The sequence below is a fragment of the Plecotus auritus genome, assembly GCF_963455305.1.
Source record: "Plecotus auritus genome assembly, chromosome: 5".
Taxonomy (NCBI): domain Eukaryota; kingdom Metazoa; phylum Chordata; class Mammalia; order Chiroptera; family Vespertilionidae; genus Plecotus; species Plecotus auritus.
The window spans coordinates 108232862-108254808 of NC_137776.1; the positions used below are offsets into that span (position 1 = coordinate 108232862).

The window sequence follows — 21947 nt, forward strand, 5'->3', positions numbered from 1 at the left end:
AACTGCGTTGTTTCTGTTTAGAGCATCAACTTGTAGTCCTGGCTGGTTTGGCTCAGTGGATAGAAAGTCAGCCTCCGGGTTCGATTCCGGTCAAGGGCACATGCCTGGGTTGTGGGCTCAATCCCTCCTGGGGGCGTGCAGGAGGCAGCGGATCAATAATTCTCTCTCAGTATTGATGTTTCTATCTCTCTCTCCCTCCCTTCCTCTCTGAAATCAATAAAAATATATTTTTTTAAAAAGAAGCATCAGTTTGTATACTTCTTAGTAGTAATGAGAAGGCTAAAAAGGGCTTATTCAAATGTAACCCTGATATTTGGGGCTAGTGATCTGAGTTCATGCCAGCAAGCTCAGTGTACATTCCTGATAACCTATAATTAAGTCCCTCTCTCCTTTCCAGATACTGGTCTTACAGAACCTGTTACTGTGAACAGTGCACTGCCCCGGAGGGAGGGTTATTAATGCTGGCGCCAGGCCAGACCATCAGATATGGCCTGGAGAACCCCTACATCTGGGGGCCTTCTTGCAAGGCCTGCGAAAAGGACTGGAAGCATAATCCATGTTTGTGGGACAAAGACCACAGGGAGGGAGATATAAAGGAAAGCCCCATGCGTGTTCCTTCACTCAGATTTGGAAGGCTGTTCCCTGAATCTGCCGGTGTATTAAGCAGTGTCCCTCCATTTCTTTGAAGCGTCCTTGGCTTTCTTTGGTCTTCTGCAACAGCAACACAGAAAGCATTAATTAAAAACACAGCTGAAAAATAAAACCTGTTTATAGAAGTGTGGGCAGCCTCTGCACAAGCCCTGTGAGGGACAGCAGTGCATGCCCTGGGTGAGGAGGACCTGCGCTCTCTGTGGCCTTTGAGTCTCATCTTACGGAGCTTCAGAAACAGTCATTTAAAAAATTACATAAAGAAGCCACAGTGCCTCTAGTAGGAAGTGTATTCCAGGAAGAAAAAACAGCAAAAGTGTTACAGAATAGATACGTTCGCAGAAATAAGCGCAAACAGATGGTCCCTGTTCACTGTCAGTCTCTGCCCATTGCAGCAGGGTCATGGTCGGACAGGTGGGAGGAATCTCCTCATTCTTATGCAGGAAGCTGGGCCAGGGACCCTTGTGGTGTGATGTGTGGGTTCTGGAAGGGGGGCCACTGCTGACTCCTGATTTCCCAGCCAGGAATTAATAATAGAAATCCCGCCCCTTCCAGGACAAAGGCAGCCCAGACAGGGCCTCATTCACATGCAAAGGAAGTGGCCTGGTGCTTGGCAGGGCTGGGGAGGGCACGGGGTATGCAGGGCTCCAAGGAGCCTGTTTGTGGGAAAAGGAGGAGAATGTCACAAGTCTGTCTGGGGGTTGGGACCCTGCGGTGTCTCCGGGATGCTGCCCAGGAAGAGGAGGGCAGCAGAGGCTGTCAGGTGAGCACCGGGAGGAGCCAAATGTAGACACTGTGTGACTTGTCCGTCCAGAACTTGGACACTAACCCAGTACACGCAGGTGGAGGAGCAATGGGCTTCTGAGGAATTCCTGACCAAACCCAGCCTGACAGCCATCTGCCCATCCCCTGAGTTACTGATGTCCTTGCCCCCTGGCCTCCAGGCACAGCAGGTGCTGTGGTCCCCCCTGCTTTCTGGGAAGGGCGGGGCTTCCAGCGGAAGGCGCTGCTGTGATGGAGAAAGGCTCAGGGCACTGCCTGTAAAGCACAGATGATAATAATACCCAGAGGTCACTGGGCAGTTAGGCAAGAAAACCCACTCGAAGTGTGTAACAAGTGGCATAGTAAGTCCTCAATAACCCTGAGCCCATGCCCCCGCACCTTGCTCTGGCCGCTCTCCGAGGAAGTGCGAGTGCAGCCCGAGGCCTGGAGCTTCCTCCTGCTCCTGCTCCTGCTCCTGCTCCTGCTCCTGGAGAAGAGGGGGGCGGTGGGGAAAGCAGTGTGGAGAACGGATTGGGGAGGGTGGAGGCTAAAGCCTAGGACCAGGAAGGCGTCTGCAGGCATCCGGGTGGGAGGTTGAGGGCAGAACTCTGGGCCCTGGGCCTGGGATTTGGGGAGTATTTTGAAGACTTCTCTCTAGGGCTTGAGAACAGGCTGGGGCCGGACCCTTGGCCGAGGGCACCAGCTTGGATGGCGGGAGGAAGTGGAAGGCAGGGAAGCCGCTGCAGGGAAGGGCTTAGGGGATGTGGGCAGGAGCCGTGGCAGGACCTGAGGCCGGCGCAGCAGGCCCAGAGGCCTCGGTGAGTGGGGTTCAGGCTGGAGGTGGAAGATTTCATGCACCTGGGGCCTGCTTTCCTCCATGGACCCGCAGCTTCCCGGTGTCAGCGGGGCCGACCAGAGCCACTGGCTGACAACGCGCTTGGGACGGGCCAGGAGGTCCATCTCGCTGAGCTCCCTCCCTTCCTCCGTCCCTCCCCCCCCCCCCTCCTTCCCGTCCTCCCTTTCTGTCCTCAGTCAGAGCTCCCACTCCGCCTCCTGCCTCCCAGGGCTCAGTTGGATGGGCTGGGGATCAGGTTGAGGCTGGTTCCCCAGCGGCCGCGGGCCATAGCAACATTCACACCCCGGGCACGCCCTCAGTGGCCAGAAGGGACGGCGCCCCCGGCGGGGGAGGGGACCCTCTGGGCCCGGTCCCACCAGTCCCAGTGGCGGCTGGCGGAAGGGCTCGACTTTCACAACCCAAATTCTGACCCCGCAGGACCGGAGTGGTGTCCGCGCGCGGAGCCCCTCGCGGGCTGCGCGCTGCTAACTGGGGTCTGTGCGCCCCTGAGGAACCCACGCACCTCCAGCCTGGACTCCCCGGCCCCGCCGATCGCGACCCGGGTTTCCCCAACGCCCACCACCAGCCCAGGATCCGCCCCTCTCATCACCTCCGCCAACTCCCGCACCTACCCCCAAATCCAGGGGTTGGGGATTATCACACGCGCCAAGCGCCTGGAACCCGGTGGGAGGCAAAAGCCCACAACGGGATGCCCCTCCTCGCTCCCCTGCTCGCAGTGGACACACCCCTGGGCCCCGCGGAGAGCAGCGCACCCCTTCGCTTCCCGTGCACCTGGAGACTTGGGGGCGCTGAGATTTGCCGCTACTCTCTGGAGTGTGCTCTCCTGTGCCTTTCACTAGCCTGCTTTCTCCTTTCTCCTTTCTCCAAAGGGAGGAAACAACCCTGAGCCAGAGGAGCAGGTGCTCTCCTGCGGGGCTGGGGTGGGGCGGTGATCTCCAGCTCTGCCTGCGCCAGCTCCTGGTGGCCACACTATCCCACAGTGACAGGCGAGGGAGGAAAGGCAGAAGGGCCCCACACTCCCCTGACTCAGCAGGAAGTCTCAGTGCTGCTGGGGATCCCCCCACCTAGGACTCCAGGTCTGGCTCTCTCTCCGCCTTTTTGTGTCCCGGCCTAGGCCGCCCCCCCTCCCCTGCATTTTGGAGGTTAGGCTTTTTATATTTGGCCAATTCCAAACCAGGACCTTCTCCGCTAAGCCGCAGTCATTCCTGCTGTCTGGGATTCTAAAGGCCAAGAGGCCCAGAGAGGCCTTCCCGTTCTTTCAGGCCTGGCCGCCCACCCCTCCAGACTCGGGGTGGCCTTTCCTGACCACCCCAGCCAAGCATGTTCCTTTTCCTTTCCCTCCTGGACTCTGGCAGCCCACCCTGCTTCCAGCACGCAGGGAGCACCATCCGTGCCTGGGTGCCTCGCTGGGTCTGTGCCCTTACTCACATGCCCTCTGAGGGTACACAGCTTCTGAGCGGGCTTGTTGGCCCCGACATTCCCCGTTGGGGCGGGCGCACTGCGTGCCCTAGGGACTGCAGGCGCTGCTGGCCTTGCAGGGCAGCGTGGCAGCGTGGTAGCTCTGCGCCCTTCAGGTCCATGGCACCTCTGCCAGGGCCACCGGCGGCTGCTTCTGCCTTGTTCTGGCAGGTCCGGGAAATGCTGCCAAGGCGACTTGCTGGCCATCTGGCTTCTGCGTGCCCCAGGTATCCAAGCTTCCTCCCACTTGCTCAGCCGCTGAACTTTCCTGATGGGATCTCCCCACGCAAGTGGAGCAAGAGTGAGGCATTTAGTACAGTGGTCGGCAAACTCATTCGTCAACAGAGCGGTTTGCCGACCACTGATCTAGTAAACTGGGGTGGGGGTGGCGGAGTAAAGGGGCCTGAGGATGAGGCAGTGTTGGGGAGAGGGATTGCGAAGGGAAAGCTATAGGTTGCTGGACATTGAGAGCTCCACGGGATCTGTGACCTGGGTGCTTGAGGAGAAAGGGATGCACTTGGGGTCAGAGGCTGACCCAGAGGAGCCTGGCACTTTGCCAGCAGGCCAGGTAGGGCGTTGGCAGTGGGAGAAGGGCAGGGAGTCCTGGCCGGGAGAGTCTGCCATTGCAAGCACTGAGAGCGCTGGCAGGAGAGCAGGGCAGGTGGAGTCTGATCACGTGAGAGCAGAGGTTCTTATGCAGCACATGTTGGCATTTATGATTTGAAAAAGTAAGAGTTTTGATCAATGCTTTTATAATAGTTTCAGGAAAGACAAAACTATGAATTAGCTATCATGAGCCTTCTCTTGAAGTCTTTCAGTCCATAAGCATGTCTCACTTTAGATAAAATAAAATCCAAAGGTAAAAGATATTTGGGGGCCACTAATTCATGCTTTAGTTTGACAAGATGACTTACTAGAGTTTCCTGAGAAACAGGAAATTCAGAGATGCATACTTTCCCCCTTAGATAAGCTAAAAGAATATAGTCTCGGTTATTTCTTTCAATGAGATGGGGGCGGGGGGCATTTAGGTAGCCAAATTGATGTCTACAGAAAGATGCATTCTTGGTTTCTAACTATGAGAGAGAGCAGTGCATAACCAAGCAAGAATGTCAACTGGGCGCTGGCAGGTGTCACTCAGTTGGCTGGAGCGCTGTCCTATGCACCTGAAGTTTAAGGGTCTGATTCCCAGTCGGGGCACATCCCCAGGTTGAGGTTTGATCCCTGGTCCTGGTTGGGAGGCAGTGGATGAATGATGTTTCTCTCTCTCCCTTGCAAACATCACATGGAACCAGCCATGGGGGTAGGGTGGGGTGGGGACGGTCCTCTGATGAGGAAAAACACAAATAAACAAACAAAAAAGTCAACTGGACATCATCAGTGTCAGTGACAGAAAGGCATCATATTCATATAATTAAGACTGGTCTTAAATTTGGACATTTAGAGGCTAAATATAACCACCATAATTCGTTAACCTGCCACAAAGCAAACCAAGTCTATGCTGAAGTCTAGTTAGAGAAACAAGGCTGTGTGTGGATATTTTTACGGGACCATAACAACGCTGGGGCTTGGAAAAGCAGAGTGGCTCCAGTCGGGCTCAGGGCATGTCCGCTGGCCTCGCACGGGGCTGGGACGGGCTCGGAAGCAGGGAGAAGGTCAACCAGTGACAAAGTCTTAGACAAAGTAGCCGATCGGAGTTGTTGTGAAGCTTCAAAATAAAACTGGGTCCAGGGCTGACCCTCAGCTCCCGTACTGGAATCTCCTGGGATGGCCTGGTGGTGCGCTGAAAAGCCTGGGCAGGAGGCTGGCCTTGCCCTTGGGGCTGGGCTCGTATAGCCTCTGACTCCCCAAGGGAGGGCCAATCTGAATCTTTCCCCCGAGGGGCAAAGAGTAAATGCCCCAAGGGCTGTTCATACTTAAAACTCTGCAGCGGTGGTTGCCCTTAGAGAAAAGTGAGCTGCTTTTCCCACTGCCACAACCACATGGAATACGTGTGGGGGAGGAGGGGGGACAGTGTTAGGGCTGTCACATAGGCTACATGCAGGTCACCAGTGCCAAGACGTGTTCCTGAGCTTACCACCTCCCGTTCAAGGCCTCCCAGAAGCCCTGCGAGTGGAACACTGCAGAAGCAGGCAGGGGTGGAACTGGGAAATAAGACACATCAATGATGATTAAAAGAGAACGAGGTGAGGCGCCTGAAAGCACTTGGCACTCTGGGCTCTTGGAAAGCCATGCGACTTCCTTGGTGGTTCCAGACTCACTGTTGACTGTGCTTATGACATAGTGAACACGGAGCTCCATTTTCACCCTGGTATGTTCAAAAATGGCCTCTGGGGCAGGCAGCGATCCCACTCTTTTGGATTTTAAAGCCTAGTGAATGTCAAAAAACTTTTGGGAATTCACATATGGTTATTAACTTTTATATCAGGTGAGGACAGTGAAAAAGACTAAAAATGATGATCATGTCATTAAAACAGGGTTATTTCAATATACAGGAAAGATAACTTCAGAATTTAAAAATTGCACACATTGAACTTTAAAAACAACCCTACGCGGCACGTGGCTTTCTCGTTTTCTGTGGAGTGATCAGAAGTCCTTCACCAGCTTGTCTCTGCAAACCAAGGCTCCTAGGCCTTGAACAAAGGGCAGCCACCTACCTGCCCATGGTAATTTAATCAAAGAAGTGTTTCAGGGCTTAAGGGAACCCTGATGAATTCAAGTGCAAAAGCCTCTCAATATCTTGCCTCAGTTTCCAATATTAATAACTGTGTTGAGTGTTGGCCAGGTGACTCAGTTGGTTGGAGCGGCATCCCGTACACCAGAAGTTTCGGCTTCAATTCCAGGTCAGGGCACATGTCTAGGTTGTGAGTTCCATCTTCAGGGCACGTACATACAGGAGGCAACTGATCAATGCTTCTCACATCAACTTTCTCAAGTCCAAAAGCATATCCTCAAGAGAGGATTAAAAAAAAAAACAATGTGTGGAGTGCTAGCAGCCAGAAACTACCAGTGCTTTAAAGAGAAGTAAAAAAGACATATTGTGGCAAATAGATGCACAAAATTTAATTTGGAAGGTTTTTAGTAATGAACTCATCCCTGTGGTTTTCAAACTAGTGCTTCATGGAGCCACAGAGATACTCCTTGAACCCAAAGAGCTCCATTTTAATTGCTTTAAATAGTTGAGCTTCCAATTAAGATAGAGTTCAACTGCTTGAAAAAAAAGGCTCGAATACCACTAATTCAGTCCCTCTCAGATATAAAGGGAAAACTGAGGCTGAGAGAAGCCCCAGGGTTTGCCCGGGGCCACCTATTTAGTTGGCAGAACCTGGTGGCACAACAATGTGTGGCAGGAAGGATTCGTATTGTCACCTCAGTGGCCTCCCAGGTTCGAGGTGACCCAGATCTCCCACTGCTGCACAGTGCCTTCTGGAGCCTTCCAGCTGGCTTCTCACACGGGGCCTGCACCCTGCGTGGCACTGCTGCTGCGTGATAGTGATGACAGACAGACCTTTTGCTGGCAACTGCCGGAAAGTAATTTAAACTCCAGGTCTGTACGTTTGCTCCCATTTTAACTATTTCTGATGACAATTTCTTTAATATTTGAAGAGTATAGAGCTAATATTCTTATGAGAATTTTATGATTGTATGGTCATGTCCATGTACAAAATTTAAAGGTATTTTATATTATGAAAGACACACTTTTACTAAAATGCCTGAACTGTACCATCTGTTATATACACTGAGATGAAGAGGCTTCTATTTGCTTATCTGAGCTCCATGTACAATGGATCGCATGGGGCCGAGAACATTTATGTCAAGTCTAGCACACTGCAAACATTCATTTTGTAGCAAGCACCTGGGTGGTGAAATGTAGCAGATGATAAGTTGACACAACTCAGCTGCAAGTAGCAAAACAAAACAAAACAAAACATGCCCTCCCCCCCAAAAAAACACCCTCACCCTGAAGAAAAAAACTTTACATAACCCAAAACAATGATTTTTCAAACTGTGGTTCTCAATCATTATTGGGTCATGAAATGAGCACGCACACACACACACACACACACACACGCATGTACAAGAGCCAAAAGTGCAATCGAGGAGAAAATACCCAAGTATGCTGCATGCCTTAAGGGTAAATATGGTTTCATAAACCTTTCCCCTCAATCATATGTCTGTATGAACACTTATTTACTGCTCTGATGTAAAATATATTTCACAGCCCTCAACATTGCCCTAGCAAAAAACATACTCGGCTGCTCAGTCCCTGGAGGAGAGATTTCTTTCTGACTTTTTTTGGTCATTTCTGAGCAGCGGCTCCTCACCCCGGGTCCTCTGAAGTCCTCTCCCCTCCATACAGTGACAGGGACCCTGGAGCACTACCACTGCCGGGTTCACCGCCCTTTTCTGGAAACGCCCGCCAATCAGCCTGAGAGCTCAGTGGGGGAAGCTGATACGTTGCATCTGAATGTGGTCAGAGAAGCTGCAGGTGTCAGCTGCCAGGTGCCAGCCCGACCAGGCTTCACAGACAGGGTCCCCTCTGTCACCCGGAGCAGCGCTGCACCTGGACCTCTGGGGCTCCTAGCACAGTCCACTCGGGCTGAGCGAATGCTTCCAATGAAGGAATTCAGCAATGAGCACATTCCACTGGTGTACACCATATTAAGTTAAATCCAACAGGATATAAGTTTCAAATAAAATATTTACTCATTTCTTTATACTTAAGAAATACAAAAGTACTCTGCAAAGCTTTACAGTGATTAGATCCTAGTAGTTGTATGAAAAGTTGAGACAGTGACATCCTGGGGCTAAGGTAATAATCATACCACTTCAGCATCATATCTCATATGGTAAAGTTACACATTAACCCTTTGATTTTGAGCAGTTATAAACTTACTACTTTAACATAATACCACATATTCAGTCCTAGTAATTATTGTCACCTACAGTAATTTAACAACAGTAGTCATGATACTGAGGGTAAAGGAAAACAGTTAACGTAATAATTTTCCAACTGTTAGTAAGAAACACCTCAATGTACACTTGATTTGGGCAGGGGGTGAACATCATCTGGCCTACGATTTAATGGGATCTGGGAGAGTAAACCAAAGCTTCTTAAACTAGAAGGATGCCCATCTTGATCAAATTCGACCCTTCCACCTTTCACATTGGGAAACAGCTATAAAGCAGGGAGTGTGACTTCTCCAAAGTCACATAATGACTCAGCAAGAGAGATGCCTAGGTCTCCTGGTAAATACAGAATTGTTTCTATTGCCTAAGAGGCTTATGGAATAACATTAATTTTTATTCTATAAATAAAATCACATTTTATAATAAATCACATTAATAAAATCATAATTTTAAAAAGATCAAGTAAGATATCAAGGAAAGCAAATACATGATAACATTTTTGACTTAAAAAATGACCCTAGAGTAAGAGTTTAATAAAAATATATGTTGACAAGTGTGTTCAAGTTAACATAATGAGGGTGAAAGAGTGTTGCAAACACTGATGGCAGAAGTTTGTACTTTCATACACTATTCTTGCGTTTTGGTTGTGTTTTCATCGGTATCACTTGAATTTACTTTTTTCCACAAAAAGTTCTCATTTGATTTCCAAAGCGAAGTTTCTCGCTCCTCTATGCTGGAGGGTGCAGCCAGGGGCACTTTTTCACACAGAGTCTCTATCACTGCCAAGTCGGTGAGTTTGCTGAGACTGTCGTCATTCTGCTCATTCAGGATGTCCCAGAAGTCTTTTGGTCTCTGTTTTGCCTTTGCCATGGGCCCTGAAAGAATTTTCCTTGGCAGTCGTGTGGGACTGTTCCCGTGACTTTTAAAGAGGTCATCAAGAATAGAGGTGTCACCCAGTAAGCCTACCACAGAAATCTTTTCTAACACTGGATTTTTTATCTTTTTGTTTTCCATTTCGAAAAAGGGTTCATTTCTTGAAATGCCTATTCTTGTGAGGTCCTGCTGGTCTTTTATGGTATTTTCTAACCTTCTCTCACATGCTTCAGACTTACTGTTCAGGGACCCGGACGCTGTAGGACCTTTGGATACTTGGCCGTGTTTTTCATTGTCAGTCCCTTGGGCAGAGCTTATAGGTAATTTCGGAGTTTCTGCATTGTTAGAAAGCAGCTCTTCTCTACAGAAACCGTGACTTTGAGGCTTAACTGATTTTCCTGTATATGTTTTTGGGCTGCAAATTTGAGATTTTTTTTTGATAGAATCTCTAAATGACAAAGTTTTGGAATCTGGCAGCTTTTCTTTTATAGAAGACTCTCTCTTTTCAGACTTATTCCTGACTCTCTTTCCTGACTCGTGGGCAGGTTTAATGAGTCCTGCAGCAGAATCCACAAAAAAGTCTTTGACCTCTGGATACTGAGAAGCATAAAAGTCTCTTAGCATTTTCTGTCGTTCTTCTGATGTGGCATTAGTTATATGTTGAGCAAATTCCTTCACAGAAGACAAATTAAAATAAGAAGCCATTTCTTCAAATTGTTTTCTGAAGATTTAATGAACAAAACTAGTGGTTATTTTTATTACGTTTTATTTCTAAAAAACTTGTCATCATGACATGAAATGTAGAAACAAAACAAACTTATTCCTTTAGTATATATTACCTTAATTCCATAATAAAAGTGCATTTTACACTAGCAGAATGTGACTTATTTCCTTATACTAGTGAAAAAAGTATTTTAGCTCATGAAATCACCAACTTTAAAAATTATTCTGATTTATACTATTAGGTATTTCCTGGGAATTATGAGATCCTGGCACACTACTCTTCCAGTCAGCCAATTTATGACTGACATGAGAATCATAATTCATATAATCTGTATTTGAAAATCTATATTGCATTCAAGTTCCATAAAATAAAACTGTCAAAGAAGGGTCTTAATAAATAGAAAAGAAAACATTCTGAAAAAAAAAAGAATTTTTTACTTCTCTGTCCTTTTCCCCCTTCTTCCACACAAATACAGCATAGAATTTCACACAACTTTTTGATGAGCCTAAACAAAAGTTCTAAACTATAAACCTAAATTCTTTCTTCCCCTAATTGGTCCGATTTCAGTATAGACAGCTAAACTAAAAGGTGAGGTGCTATTCTTTCCCCCACAGAACTAGAACGAATAATCCTAAAATGTATATGGAACCACAAAAGACACAGAATAGCCATAAGGATCTTGAGAAACAAGAACAAAGTTTGAGGTATCACATTACTTGAAGACAAACTACTAGAAGGTCATAGTAATCAAAACAATGTGTTACTAGCTTAAAACAGACACATAGATAAATGGAACAGAACTGAGGGCCCAGAAATGAACCCATGCCTATATGGTCAATTAATAGGTGACAAAGAAGGCAAAAATATACAATGGGGTAGAGACAGTCTATTCAATAAATGGTGTTGGGAAAACTGGACAGATACATGCAAATAATGAAACTAGACCACTTTCTTACACTGTACACAGGAATAAACTCACAATGGATTAAACACTGAAATGTGATATCTGTAACTATCAAACCCCTAGAAGAAAGCATAGGCAGTAACTCTCTGACATTGCTTATGGCAATAGTTTTTTTTGGATATGTCTCCTTGGGCAAGGAAAACAAAAAATAAACAAATAGAACTACATCAAACTCAAAAGTTTTTGCACAGCAAAGGAAACCATTAATAAAACAAAAAGACAACCTACTGAATGGAAGAAGATATTCACCAATGATACATCTGATAGGAGTTAATATCCAATATTTATAAAGAACTCATACAACTCAACACCAAAAACCCAAAAGAATCCAATTTAAAAATGGGCAGGGGACCCAAATAGATATTTCTCCAAAGAGGACATACAGATGGCCAACAGACATATGAAAAGATGCTCAAAGTCACTAATCATCAAAGAAATGCAAATTAAAACCATAATGAGCTCCCACCAGGTCATAAGCAGTCACCAGATAACCTCACACCTGTCACAATGGTTATCATCAATAAAGCAACAACAGTGTTGGTGAGGATGTGGAGAAAAGGGAACCCTCCTTCACTGTTGTTGAGATTGCAAACTGGTGTAATCACTATGGAAAACAGTATGCAGGTTCCTCAAAATATTAAAAAATAGAACTATCTTATGACCTAGCAATTTCGCTTCTGGGTATTTATTTGAAGAAATCCCAGACACTAATATATGCATCCCTATGTGCATTGCAGCATTATTTATAACAGCTAAGACATGGAAGCAACCTAAGTATCCATCAATAGATAATTGGATTAAGAAGATGTGGTACATATAGACAATGGAATATTACTCAGCTATAAAAAAGAAAGAAACTTTACCATTTGTAACAATATGGAGGGACCTAGAGGGTATTATGCTAAGTGAAATAAGTCACACAGAGAAAGACACATACCAGATGACCTCACTTCTATGTGGAATCTAAAAAACAAAAAGAGACAAAACAGAAATAGACTCATAGACACAGAGAACAAACTGATGGTTGCCAGATGGGAGAGGGGCTTTGGGGGCTGGGTGGAAAAGCTGAAGAGATTAAAAAGTACCGATTTGCAGTTACAAAATAGTCACAGGGATGTAAAGTACAGCACAGGGAATATAGTCAATAATACTGTAATAACTATGTATGGTGCCAGGTGGGTGCTAGACTTATTGGAGATTTCACTTCATAAGTTATATAAATGTCTAACACTATGCTGTCAACCTGAAACTAATATAATATTGAATGTCAACTGTAATTGAAAAACTAACACACACACGCAACAATAAAATGACATATGTCACTTCAAATATTAGGGAAAAATAGACTGGCACTGGGCAAGGCGGTGAGATGCTATTTAAAGAAGTGAGTTTCATGCTTAGTATAAGATACTAATTAAAGCTGCTATATGCATGTGTAGGAAATGGCCCTTCTGGAGCCCTGGTGAGATGGAGGCACAAAGGTTATCTTGGGACCTGGGCACTAGACTGCTCCTTTTCCTAGGTGAGGATGCTATGGACTGAGCTGTGTCTCCCCCCAGCCCACAAGTCATATGTTGAAGCCCTAAGCAGTCCTGGGTGAGTAATTTGGAGATAGAGCCTTTAGGAGGTAACTATGGTTAAACGAGGTCATAAGCAGTCACCAGAGAGCTCTCTTTGTGTCATGAGAAGACACAGTGAGGAGGTGGCTGTTGGAAGCCAGGAAGAGAGCCCTCACCATGAACCAAATCAACTGGCACCTTGATCTTGGAGTTCCCAGAACTGTGAGAAACGTCTGCCATTTAAACTCCAGTCTGTGGTAATTTGTTAGGGTGCCCCGAGCAGACTAAGGATGACGGAGGGTATCACTTTGCTGATGTGGAGTCTGGGCCATGAGTCAAGAGAGCCCAATGTTTGTAAACATTCCTTTAAACAAAGGCCATAGATGGTATTGCAGCATGTGACTCAAAGTCCCCAAGTTTTAGAATTACATCTATATCTTATATACTATTTCCTTAAAACATTCATTTATTCATTCAACAAATATGTATAGAACCCTCTTATGTGCTAGGCACTGGGGTAGGAACTGTACAACAGAACAAACCCTAGTTCCCTGTCTTCCAGGGCTTTCTGAAGGTCAAACCCGAGCAGAGTGGGAAATCCCATGGCGGGGCCAGTGCAGCGCCCAGAGGGGACCTAACCAGTGACTGGCAGTGGGCCCGGGGGTGGGGAAGGTTTCTCTGCTGTCACCTGAGGCCAGTCAGGCGAAGACGAAGGGTGAGGCCTTCCAGGGAGAGAAGCCCTGCCCTGGGGTACAGAAGGGTAGAGAAACTGCCAAGGACCAGGCTGAAAACTCACGAGGGGTCCGTATGCCAATGTCAGTTTGAATTTTGCACATAACAGAATCCTGAGGGTAAAATGTTTAAAAATGTGTGTAAATAGAGCTTACTTTTGCCACTCCCACCAGGCTCTATAAAGTTTGTTTCCTTTGATCTTAGTGGCAATCCTCACTGCACCTCATGGCTGTGGCCTTAGGGGTAGTGTGGTTATGTCCTCCCCACCCCAGTCCTTACTGTTCCAAATCCAGGTACAAACTCTGGCTGATCAGCAGCCATGCTTGCGGCCAACAGAATATTTAATAAACAAACACAAGCTTCCAAATTTCTGTCCTGGAAACTGCTCATGTCCTTGCTGGAAAGCAACAGCATGCTCTTAAAAGGGTCCAGTTTTCACTTCATGTGAAGCAACCAAGGTAGTTGATTATTTTATTAATCATCTCCAAATCCACTCTCCTGGTCTTTCTAATATTTATGTATGAAGACTGTTATTTATCCAAGGCTTGGTAGTGCCTCAGCAGCTGCCCGAGGCCGTTGCCTTCGCAGCATCCCGGGCCCTTGCCTGCACTCGGCCCCTCTGCGAGGAGGCTGCTTCCATCAGGATGCAGTCAGTTACGCTGAGTGTTACTGGAATTGCTCTCAAACGGGGACTCGGCATTGCCCAGGAAGGCTAGTCCCCCTAAGCTTGCTTTTCTACTTTATAAATGCTCTCTTTCACAACTTTCTTCTCCCTAAATCTCTCTCCCTTTGAACTGATGACTTTAATTGTCCTTTAACTGAGGAAATATCACTGTATCTGTGCCCATCTTAGCCTCTTCTCTGTTAAGGCCTCGCAAAGACTGCATTTGGCCAGTGGCCTAGATCCTACCCTCTCCTGCCTCCAGCACTTCACTCTTTTCATTCACTCTGGCATGATCTCTCTTTTCCCTATTTGTCTGTTTCCTGGACACACACACAGGTTCTATTATCTTACCAATTAAAAAAAAAACCTAACTGTAGAGAGCACCTGGGAAAGGCCCCTGAGCTGATTGTCATCTGAATCCAGCGGTGCCTGGCAGAGCCATGCCCTGGAAACATACCTTGCCAGAGGCAGGTGTGTTGTCAGCCTGACCTTCAGCTCAGGCGCGAGAGGGTGGGTTTCATTATCTAAATCCAGCCAAGCACCAGGAACAAACACGATTATCCAGGCCCACCCAGAAGTGACGATTACAGAGAAGTTACAAGAATGCACATAATCTCATCTTGGGCTTTAGTAAAACTCCCTGGTATTTTGCTGTATAAAATAAATGTGCTGTATCGCTCTGGGTCACTGTCTCTCCATCAGAGGACAGCTGTCCCACCTGGCCCCAGCTTTTTTCTTCTATCTCTGTATCTGTCTCTTTCTTTCATTTTCTCAAACCCCAGCTGCCCCTACTTAGGAACTGGACTGCTCTCTAGCTGTGCTGGACACGGAAAAGAGAGAAATATTTATACCTGCCCTTGGTCTCACAATGCCCTCCTGCTGCGGCTACATTTCAAATTCCAACTTAAAGAGCTGTCCCGGGTCTGGCCACTCACTGTTTGCCCACCTCATCCCAGCACTGTCTACTCAGACTGCTCAGGTCCGAGCAGCCAGTGTGTTCTCTACTGCCCACTCCAGGGGCACTCCCCACAACATTTGATTCAGGTAAGAGCTCCCTCCTTTTCTCTGGGACTTCCGGGCCTCACTGTGCCTGTGTGCTACTCAACACGCCGCCTTTACCTCCAGGCTCAGTCCTGGGGCTCCTCCTCGCCTCCGTGCTCCCTTCCTGTGCTCTTCAGTCCCAGGGCTCCAAACACCATTTATAATCTCTATGCAGATTCTAAATTTAGATCCTAGTCTCAAGATCCCAGAAGAGCAATCCATTGCCTATTCAACACTTTCATAGAACCTCAAATTTAATATGAGCCTAAGAGAACTCCTGTTTTGTGTTTTGTTTTAAACTCCAAACTTGTTTCTCTCTTAGTTTTCCTGGTTCAGTAAAACCAACTTGTTGCTCAAGACAGAAAGTTGGGAGTTATTCTGTCTTCTCCCTTTCTCAGCAACCAGCCCAACACCAAACACATTCATTTAGCTGTTTCTCCATGGCAACCACCCTATTGCAAACCACCATCACAAGTCTAATTAGTTCTTTCTGGTCTCCCCTAGTCCATGATGCCCTCTTCCACAAAGAAGCTGGAACAATGTTTTAGAAACATACATCAGATACTATCCTGCTTCAACAGCCTTCCACTGCACTTGGAACAACATCCAAACCTTCCCCACAACCCACCAGGCTCTGCATCCTCCAGCTCCATCTACATCTCTCCCTTCATCTCATGCCACTCGCTCCTTCATTTATTATGTACTGAGTGCACTAGTCTTCTCTCAGTTCCTCAAATACATCAAACCTCTTCCCTCCACAGGGATGTTCTTATTCTGGTTCTTTGCCCAGTTATCCTTCAGGTCTCACGGTAAATGTCACTTGTGTAGTGCAGTCTTCCAAGACCACCCAAGAAAAAGGTAGTTACACCCCTCCTGATCCCATTTTCTCCATCAAGGAGGCCTGACCCTTCCCGTCTCATAACAAGTGTACCATTATATAATTACTTATTTATGTTATTTTTACTTTTGAAATTTATGCAATGCCAACCCCCATCCCACTGCACTATAAACTCTGTCCTTTTTTTTTTTTTTACACACTGTAAATTCAGCACCCAGCACAATGCCTGGGTACATATTAGGTGTTCAACAGATATTTAATAAGCGAATGAATATAATACACTTACGTATTTCATTTACCTACATAAAGTGATTTCCTTTTTTATCAATTCAGAGATTAGCTTTCTAAAAACATCTAAAACATTGGAATTTATTTTTTAAATTGTACAAATTCAGATTTTTTCTGAAATATTCAGATGCCAGGTATGGCTAACATTAAAATAATGTGTTTGTTCTACTAAGGAGTTGTATTTCCTTTGAGAATCGCTCTTAGAATTCAGTGTTGTCATAGGTGACATACCTGCGAACCCCTTTTGGTGTTTCTCCCAGTAGGAAGGTGGTCTGGTCTGTACGGTAGACTTTCTTCTTCTTCTGGCTCACAGGGTGTGCAATGTAAAGGGGACATGAAACGCCTCCTTCACTTGCTTGTTGAACTTCTTTAGTATGTGTCGTTTTGTCTCTATATGTCTGAAAAAAGGGAAGGAAGCAAAATAAGGTCTCAAAAAATAGTAATTTTTTGTCAAATGAGGAGACTGTGTTATGTTTTCAATAATCAAATATATAATCTCCAACTGATATTATTATCAGAAGATGTTATGATACACATGCTGATATCCACTATCCTAAATAAGAATGAAAATTAATGATTATTTAAATAATGGCATAAAAATGGGATATTTAAAATTCTTAATTTGGTAATTTTTCTCAAAATTATTTTTTATGTAAATAGTGTAAGTAGTCAAATTGAAAAAAATCATAATCTTTATGTGATAATTAAATAAGACAACATTTTCACAAATCCCACTTTACCTACTGGGTTACAAGAATATTTAGTGACTTAAAGATGCTAACTACAGTTAATTGAAATTATAGATAGAATCATATTTAATTTACAGACTATGGGTTATTTGGTTAACATAACTGTTAAAAAGAGTGGGCCATTTAAACTATATGGCTGCAATTTCCCTGACAAGATGGTATAGTAAATATGTGGAAAGTTACCATCCCCTTCCCCAAAAAGAAATACTGGATACAATTTGACAATAAAATTATATTTGAGTTTAAAACTAAGAAAGGAACATCTCTAGGTGCCTAAGATAGTAGTGTGAGGGGGAGCTGAAGTGCTCAAAAAAAAAACAAGAGCCTGCAACCCAGGAATGTGCCCTGACTAGGAATTGAACCAGAGACCTCTTGGTTCATGGGCTGATGGTCATCCACAGAACCACACTGGCTGGGCGACAAGCCTAGTTTTTTAAAACGATGGCACATATAGATTTTTCTTTTAAAAATAAATTATTTATCTCTTTAACTTATATTGAGGTTCATTTTACTGAAATAAACTGAATATAAGACAAAACATCCTATATAATAAAAGCCTAATATGCTAAGTCAGTGGTTGACAAACCGCGGCTCGCGAGCCACATGCGGCTCTTTGGCCCCTTGAGAGAGTGTGGCTCTTCCACAAAATACCACGGCCTGGGCGAGTCTATTTTGAAGAAGTGGCGTTAGAAGAAGTTTAAGTTTAAAAAATTTGGCTCTCAAAAGAAATTTCAATCATTGTCCTGTTGATATTTGGCTCTGTTGACTAATGAGTTTGCCGACCACTGTGGTGCCTGACCATTCAACTGTTGACCAGTCACTATGACGCCCACTGACCATCAGGGGGCAGACGCTCTGACTGGTAGGTTAGCTTGCTGCTGGGATCCAGCCAATTGGGACTGGGCGAGATGGGCCTGACATGCCCTGGAGCGCTCCCATGGTCCCTCCCTGGCCGGCTGGCCCCTATCGGGACTGGGTGAGACAGGCAGGCCGGACACACCCTGGAGGCCTCTGGCGGTCTCTCCCAGGTCCCAATCGTGCACCAGTGGGGTCCCTTGGCCTTGCCTGCACCCTCTCGCAATCCGGGATCCCTCGGGGGATGCCGGAGAGCCGGTTTCAGCCCGATCCCCACAGGCCAGGCCGAGGGACCCCACCAGTGCATGAATCTGTGCACCAGGCCTCTAGTAAGAGCTAACTATCTGTCTGTTAATAGCAAACCATTTCTAATGAAAATAGACTTCTTTCAAAATCTACCGTGATTCATATGAACAAACACCATGTTGAAAGTACTTTTTCTAAATATAATTTATTAAATCTTAAAAAATTATTGATAAGGAGAGGAAAATGCTGATCTTTAAAGATAAGTTTGAAAGAGATTTGAAGCATTTATTTTACATCACAAGAAAACAAGATGAATGTTAAAAGTTCCTCATAAAAAGACTCATTATTTTAGATGATCTCTGAAAAAAAGCTATCCATTATTATAGGGAGAGATGGGAATGTTTGCATAAGGATAAAGGGAGTAAACTGAAAGAGAACGAACTGTGCCAACCAAGAACACTCCCTCCTCATATACTGCAATTTCTGAAGCCATGGAGAAATCGTGCCAGGAAATGGCAATTTTTAGTTATTTACATGATTACGAGGGGTCTTTTTCACTCTGGAAGCATTACAAAGCTCATATTTTATATAGATACATTTTTCATAAATTAATTTTATAAACTCCAGGAAAATTCAGCCTTTCTAACCATACTTATCAGACATGTGGATCTTTTTATTTTGGCCACTTATTACACACTAGAGACCTGATGCACGAAATTCATGCAAGGGGCTAGGCCCTTGCAGCTCCGGCTGCCTCGACTGGCCCTCGTAGCCCCTTGCAGCCTTGGCCAGACCTCACAGCCCCAGCTTCATCCAGAATGTTGTCCAGCGGTCGTTCTGCTGTTCGGTCTAATTAGCATATTAGCTCTTTATTATATAGGATTTTAAAACCTCATTATTTTACACAATATTGAAAAGGAAAAAGCATTCATCTCTCACATGAGCTCAATGGCTCAGATTTCCATTTTAGTAGGTACTTTAACACTTTACTGAAAGGAGGCTGTGAAACAAAATTTTGTTCATTTAATAAACATTTCGTGCTCTTGATATAAAAGTTGGTTCACTACTTTATAGTAAAATAGTATCCTTTACAATAGTATCTATTACAACACAGATGCAAACCTTTATAATAGATTTCTTTACAATCCTTTAAAACTAATATAAGGAAAATAGTGCCATAGTGCAATTGCAATTGTAGTTTATTATAAAGCAAAGCACAAGGCCTGTGGCCAAGATGAAAAGATTCTGGTTTTGTGAATTGGACTCAAACTCATTCATTACTACATATGTCAAAGCTACAACACTATGATATGGAGGCAACACCATAAAGTAGCAACAGTAATGAAGACTCAAGTAACGAAAAATTCAGTAAAATGAGCTGGATTAGGAATTTAGATGAGTTTGCTTGCTCAAGAAAGCAAAATAAATATACTCCTCTTTCCCCCATGGTTTAAAATGGCCAAAATCTGGAACACTATGTCTATATTGATAGGAAATTTTGTGATCATAACATGAAGCAGAAATTCCAGTTTTTGCAAAATCCCCTAATTGTTCTTTTTCTTAAAAAGTTTCTTCAAAATTACCCATCAAGATTTGCCTTGAGAAAGCACCTCTATATTCTTTGATTCTGATGAAAGTTTACTTCTTAAGATTTACAGTTTTAATAATAAGAAAGACATTATGAATATAAGAACTTTGTGCAGTATTTGTATAAGTATTTCTACTAATAAGTATTTTAGAAAGCTTGACATTGTTAGAGTATAATTTATAACTTAGTTATTGCTATGTTCATGATTATTTCCATAAGTTATTGGATATTGCTAGGTATTTCTACTATAGTATTTGTATAAAATATCAAATTCAACTTATGCAATCTTTATTAAAAAGAAAACAGTAAGTGTAAGGAATGCAGTAGTCATTTCTAGGTAATATAAGCATACAGTTAAAAATCCATTTGATGATGAGATTTATTTCATGGAAATGGGGGTTACTTAAGAAGCTTATTTATCAGAGAATACTGAAGTAATAATTCTAATTTATGAGTAGCATATCTTCCTCCTTTGGACACACACATCCTATATAATAAAAGGCCAGTGACCATGACAGCATAATGACCGGAACAACCTATGGACCAGTCACTATGAAGTGCATTGACCACCTCTCGGTCCCGCCCCACAACCTGCTGGCTCCTATGGCTGGATGGCCAACGGGGAATCACCGGGAACCAGGCTGGGTGGCAGCAGGGCGGGACTGGGGACTGGCGAGTGGGTGGAAGGCAGACCTCTTGGTCCCTCCCCCCAGCCCGCAGGCTCCCATCATCCTCAGTTTCTTCTGAAAGAAACATGGCACCTCCACTGCACAGCCTCCCGGGATGCGGACTCACTGCTGTGAGAGGCTCTGGAGCGGGGACTTCAACAAGGACTTCAGCGCCTGCAGCGACCCTCAGCCTTCACCACTGGGAGGTGGACGGAGAACATCAGCTTTAAAGCATAAACATTCTCCTCAGGAAGAACCCGCCACCTCCCTACTCCACAGCCACTTCCTGGTCTGCAAGAAACTGCGCATGCTCCTCCCTGTGGGATGGGCGGGGCCAGAGCCTGAGCTGAGCGGTTCTGCGATGGGGAGGGGTCAAGCCAGGTGGCTGGGCCAGTGCAGGGTTGGAGGGATGGAGGGCTAGGCAGGAGCAAGGGGGTTAGCCCTGGTTCCCTGCACCTCCTCCCACAGGCATAGCCCTTCCTGGTTGAGTTTCCCATGTCATAGTTAGGGTTTTGGCTGGTGACGCTGGCTGTGAAAGGATTCACGAGAGAAGAGACAGGTGCAGAGAGGGGGCGTTAATTTTACTTCTTTAAAGGGAGCAAAGGGCCAAGTACCCTTTGATGGCAGAAGGCACCTAAGGCAGAGTGGGCTGTTCTTTTGATCACTGGAAGAACCGGGGTGGGTGGTGGTGGCGGGGCTGGACTGGGGACTGATGAGCAGGTGGAAGATGGCCCTGATCACAGGCTAGGCCTAGGGACCCTACCTGTGCACGATTTCATACGCTGGGCCTCTAGTAATGTATAAAGTGGTCAGTTGCAAATTCCAAAAGGAGAAACCCCACCTCCTTCAGACACTGTCAAATAGGTCTAAAAGGGTAAAGGGTAGACCAGGGGTGGGCAAACTTTTTGACTCGAGGGCCACAATGGGTTCTTAAACTGGACCGGAGGGCCGGAACAAAAGCATGGATGGAGTGTTTGTGTGAACTAATATAAATTCAAAGTAAAGGAGTGGAGGGGAGAGCAAGGGAACCCTCCGCTCTTTCGGCTCCGCGGGCCGTATAGAACAGCCGAACGGGCCGGATCCAGCCCGCAGGCCGTAGTTTGCCCACGGCTGAGGTAGACTATGACTGATTATGTAAGTCCTAATTTGACTTATCTAACTAAAAACTTAAATACACAATATGTTATCTTTACAAAAGTAATTATTTGCTATTAAAATAAATTCAGAATATAAAAATTGTTTAAATTAAAACATTAAATATATATTATTTCTATAATTGGTAATTGTTCCAATATATTTCGGCTGAAATAGTCTCCTCACCTACCCACAATTAAATGTTTAACTTGGAAATGGCTCACTTCAAAGACTTCATAAATATCTGCTTTGATTTAATTTTAATAAAGTTATAAAATTATTATTGATTTTTCTGATGTATCTGTAAAATGTGTTTGAAAATATATCATAAAAATTACTATTTAAAACTGTATAATATATATTCTGTAAAATAAAAGCTATGATTATTTTAA

At 45.0% G+C, this 21947-nt stretch overlaps 1 protein-coding gene across 5 annotated transcripts in view; it reads right to left on the reverse strand.

Annotated features, from left to right (window-relative positions):
* Nucleotides 1-8406: 8406 nt before the first annotated feature.
* Nucleotides 8407-21947, reverse strand: part of ERCC6L2 (ERCC excision repair 6 like 2) — a gene marked incomplete at its 3' end in the record, with an annotated part of 132051 nt that continues 118510 nt past the window's right edge. For all 5 annotated transcript variants that reach the window (XM_080671041.1, XM_080671043.1, XM_080671042.1 and 2 more), the window contains 2 exons: nt 16547-16713; nt 8407-10226 (listed from right to left, as the gene is read on the reverse strand). In XM_080671041.1, the coding sequence (XP_080527167.1) occupies nt 9260-10226; nt 16547-16713 (1134 nt within the window). The remainder of the gene's footprint in view (nt 10227-16546; nt 16714-21947) is intronic.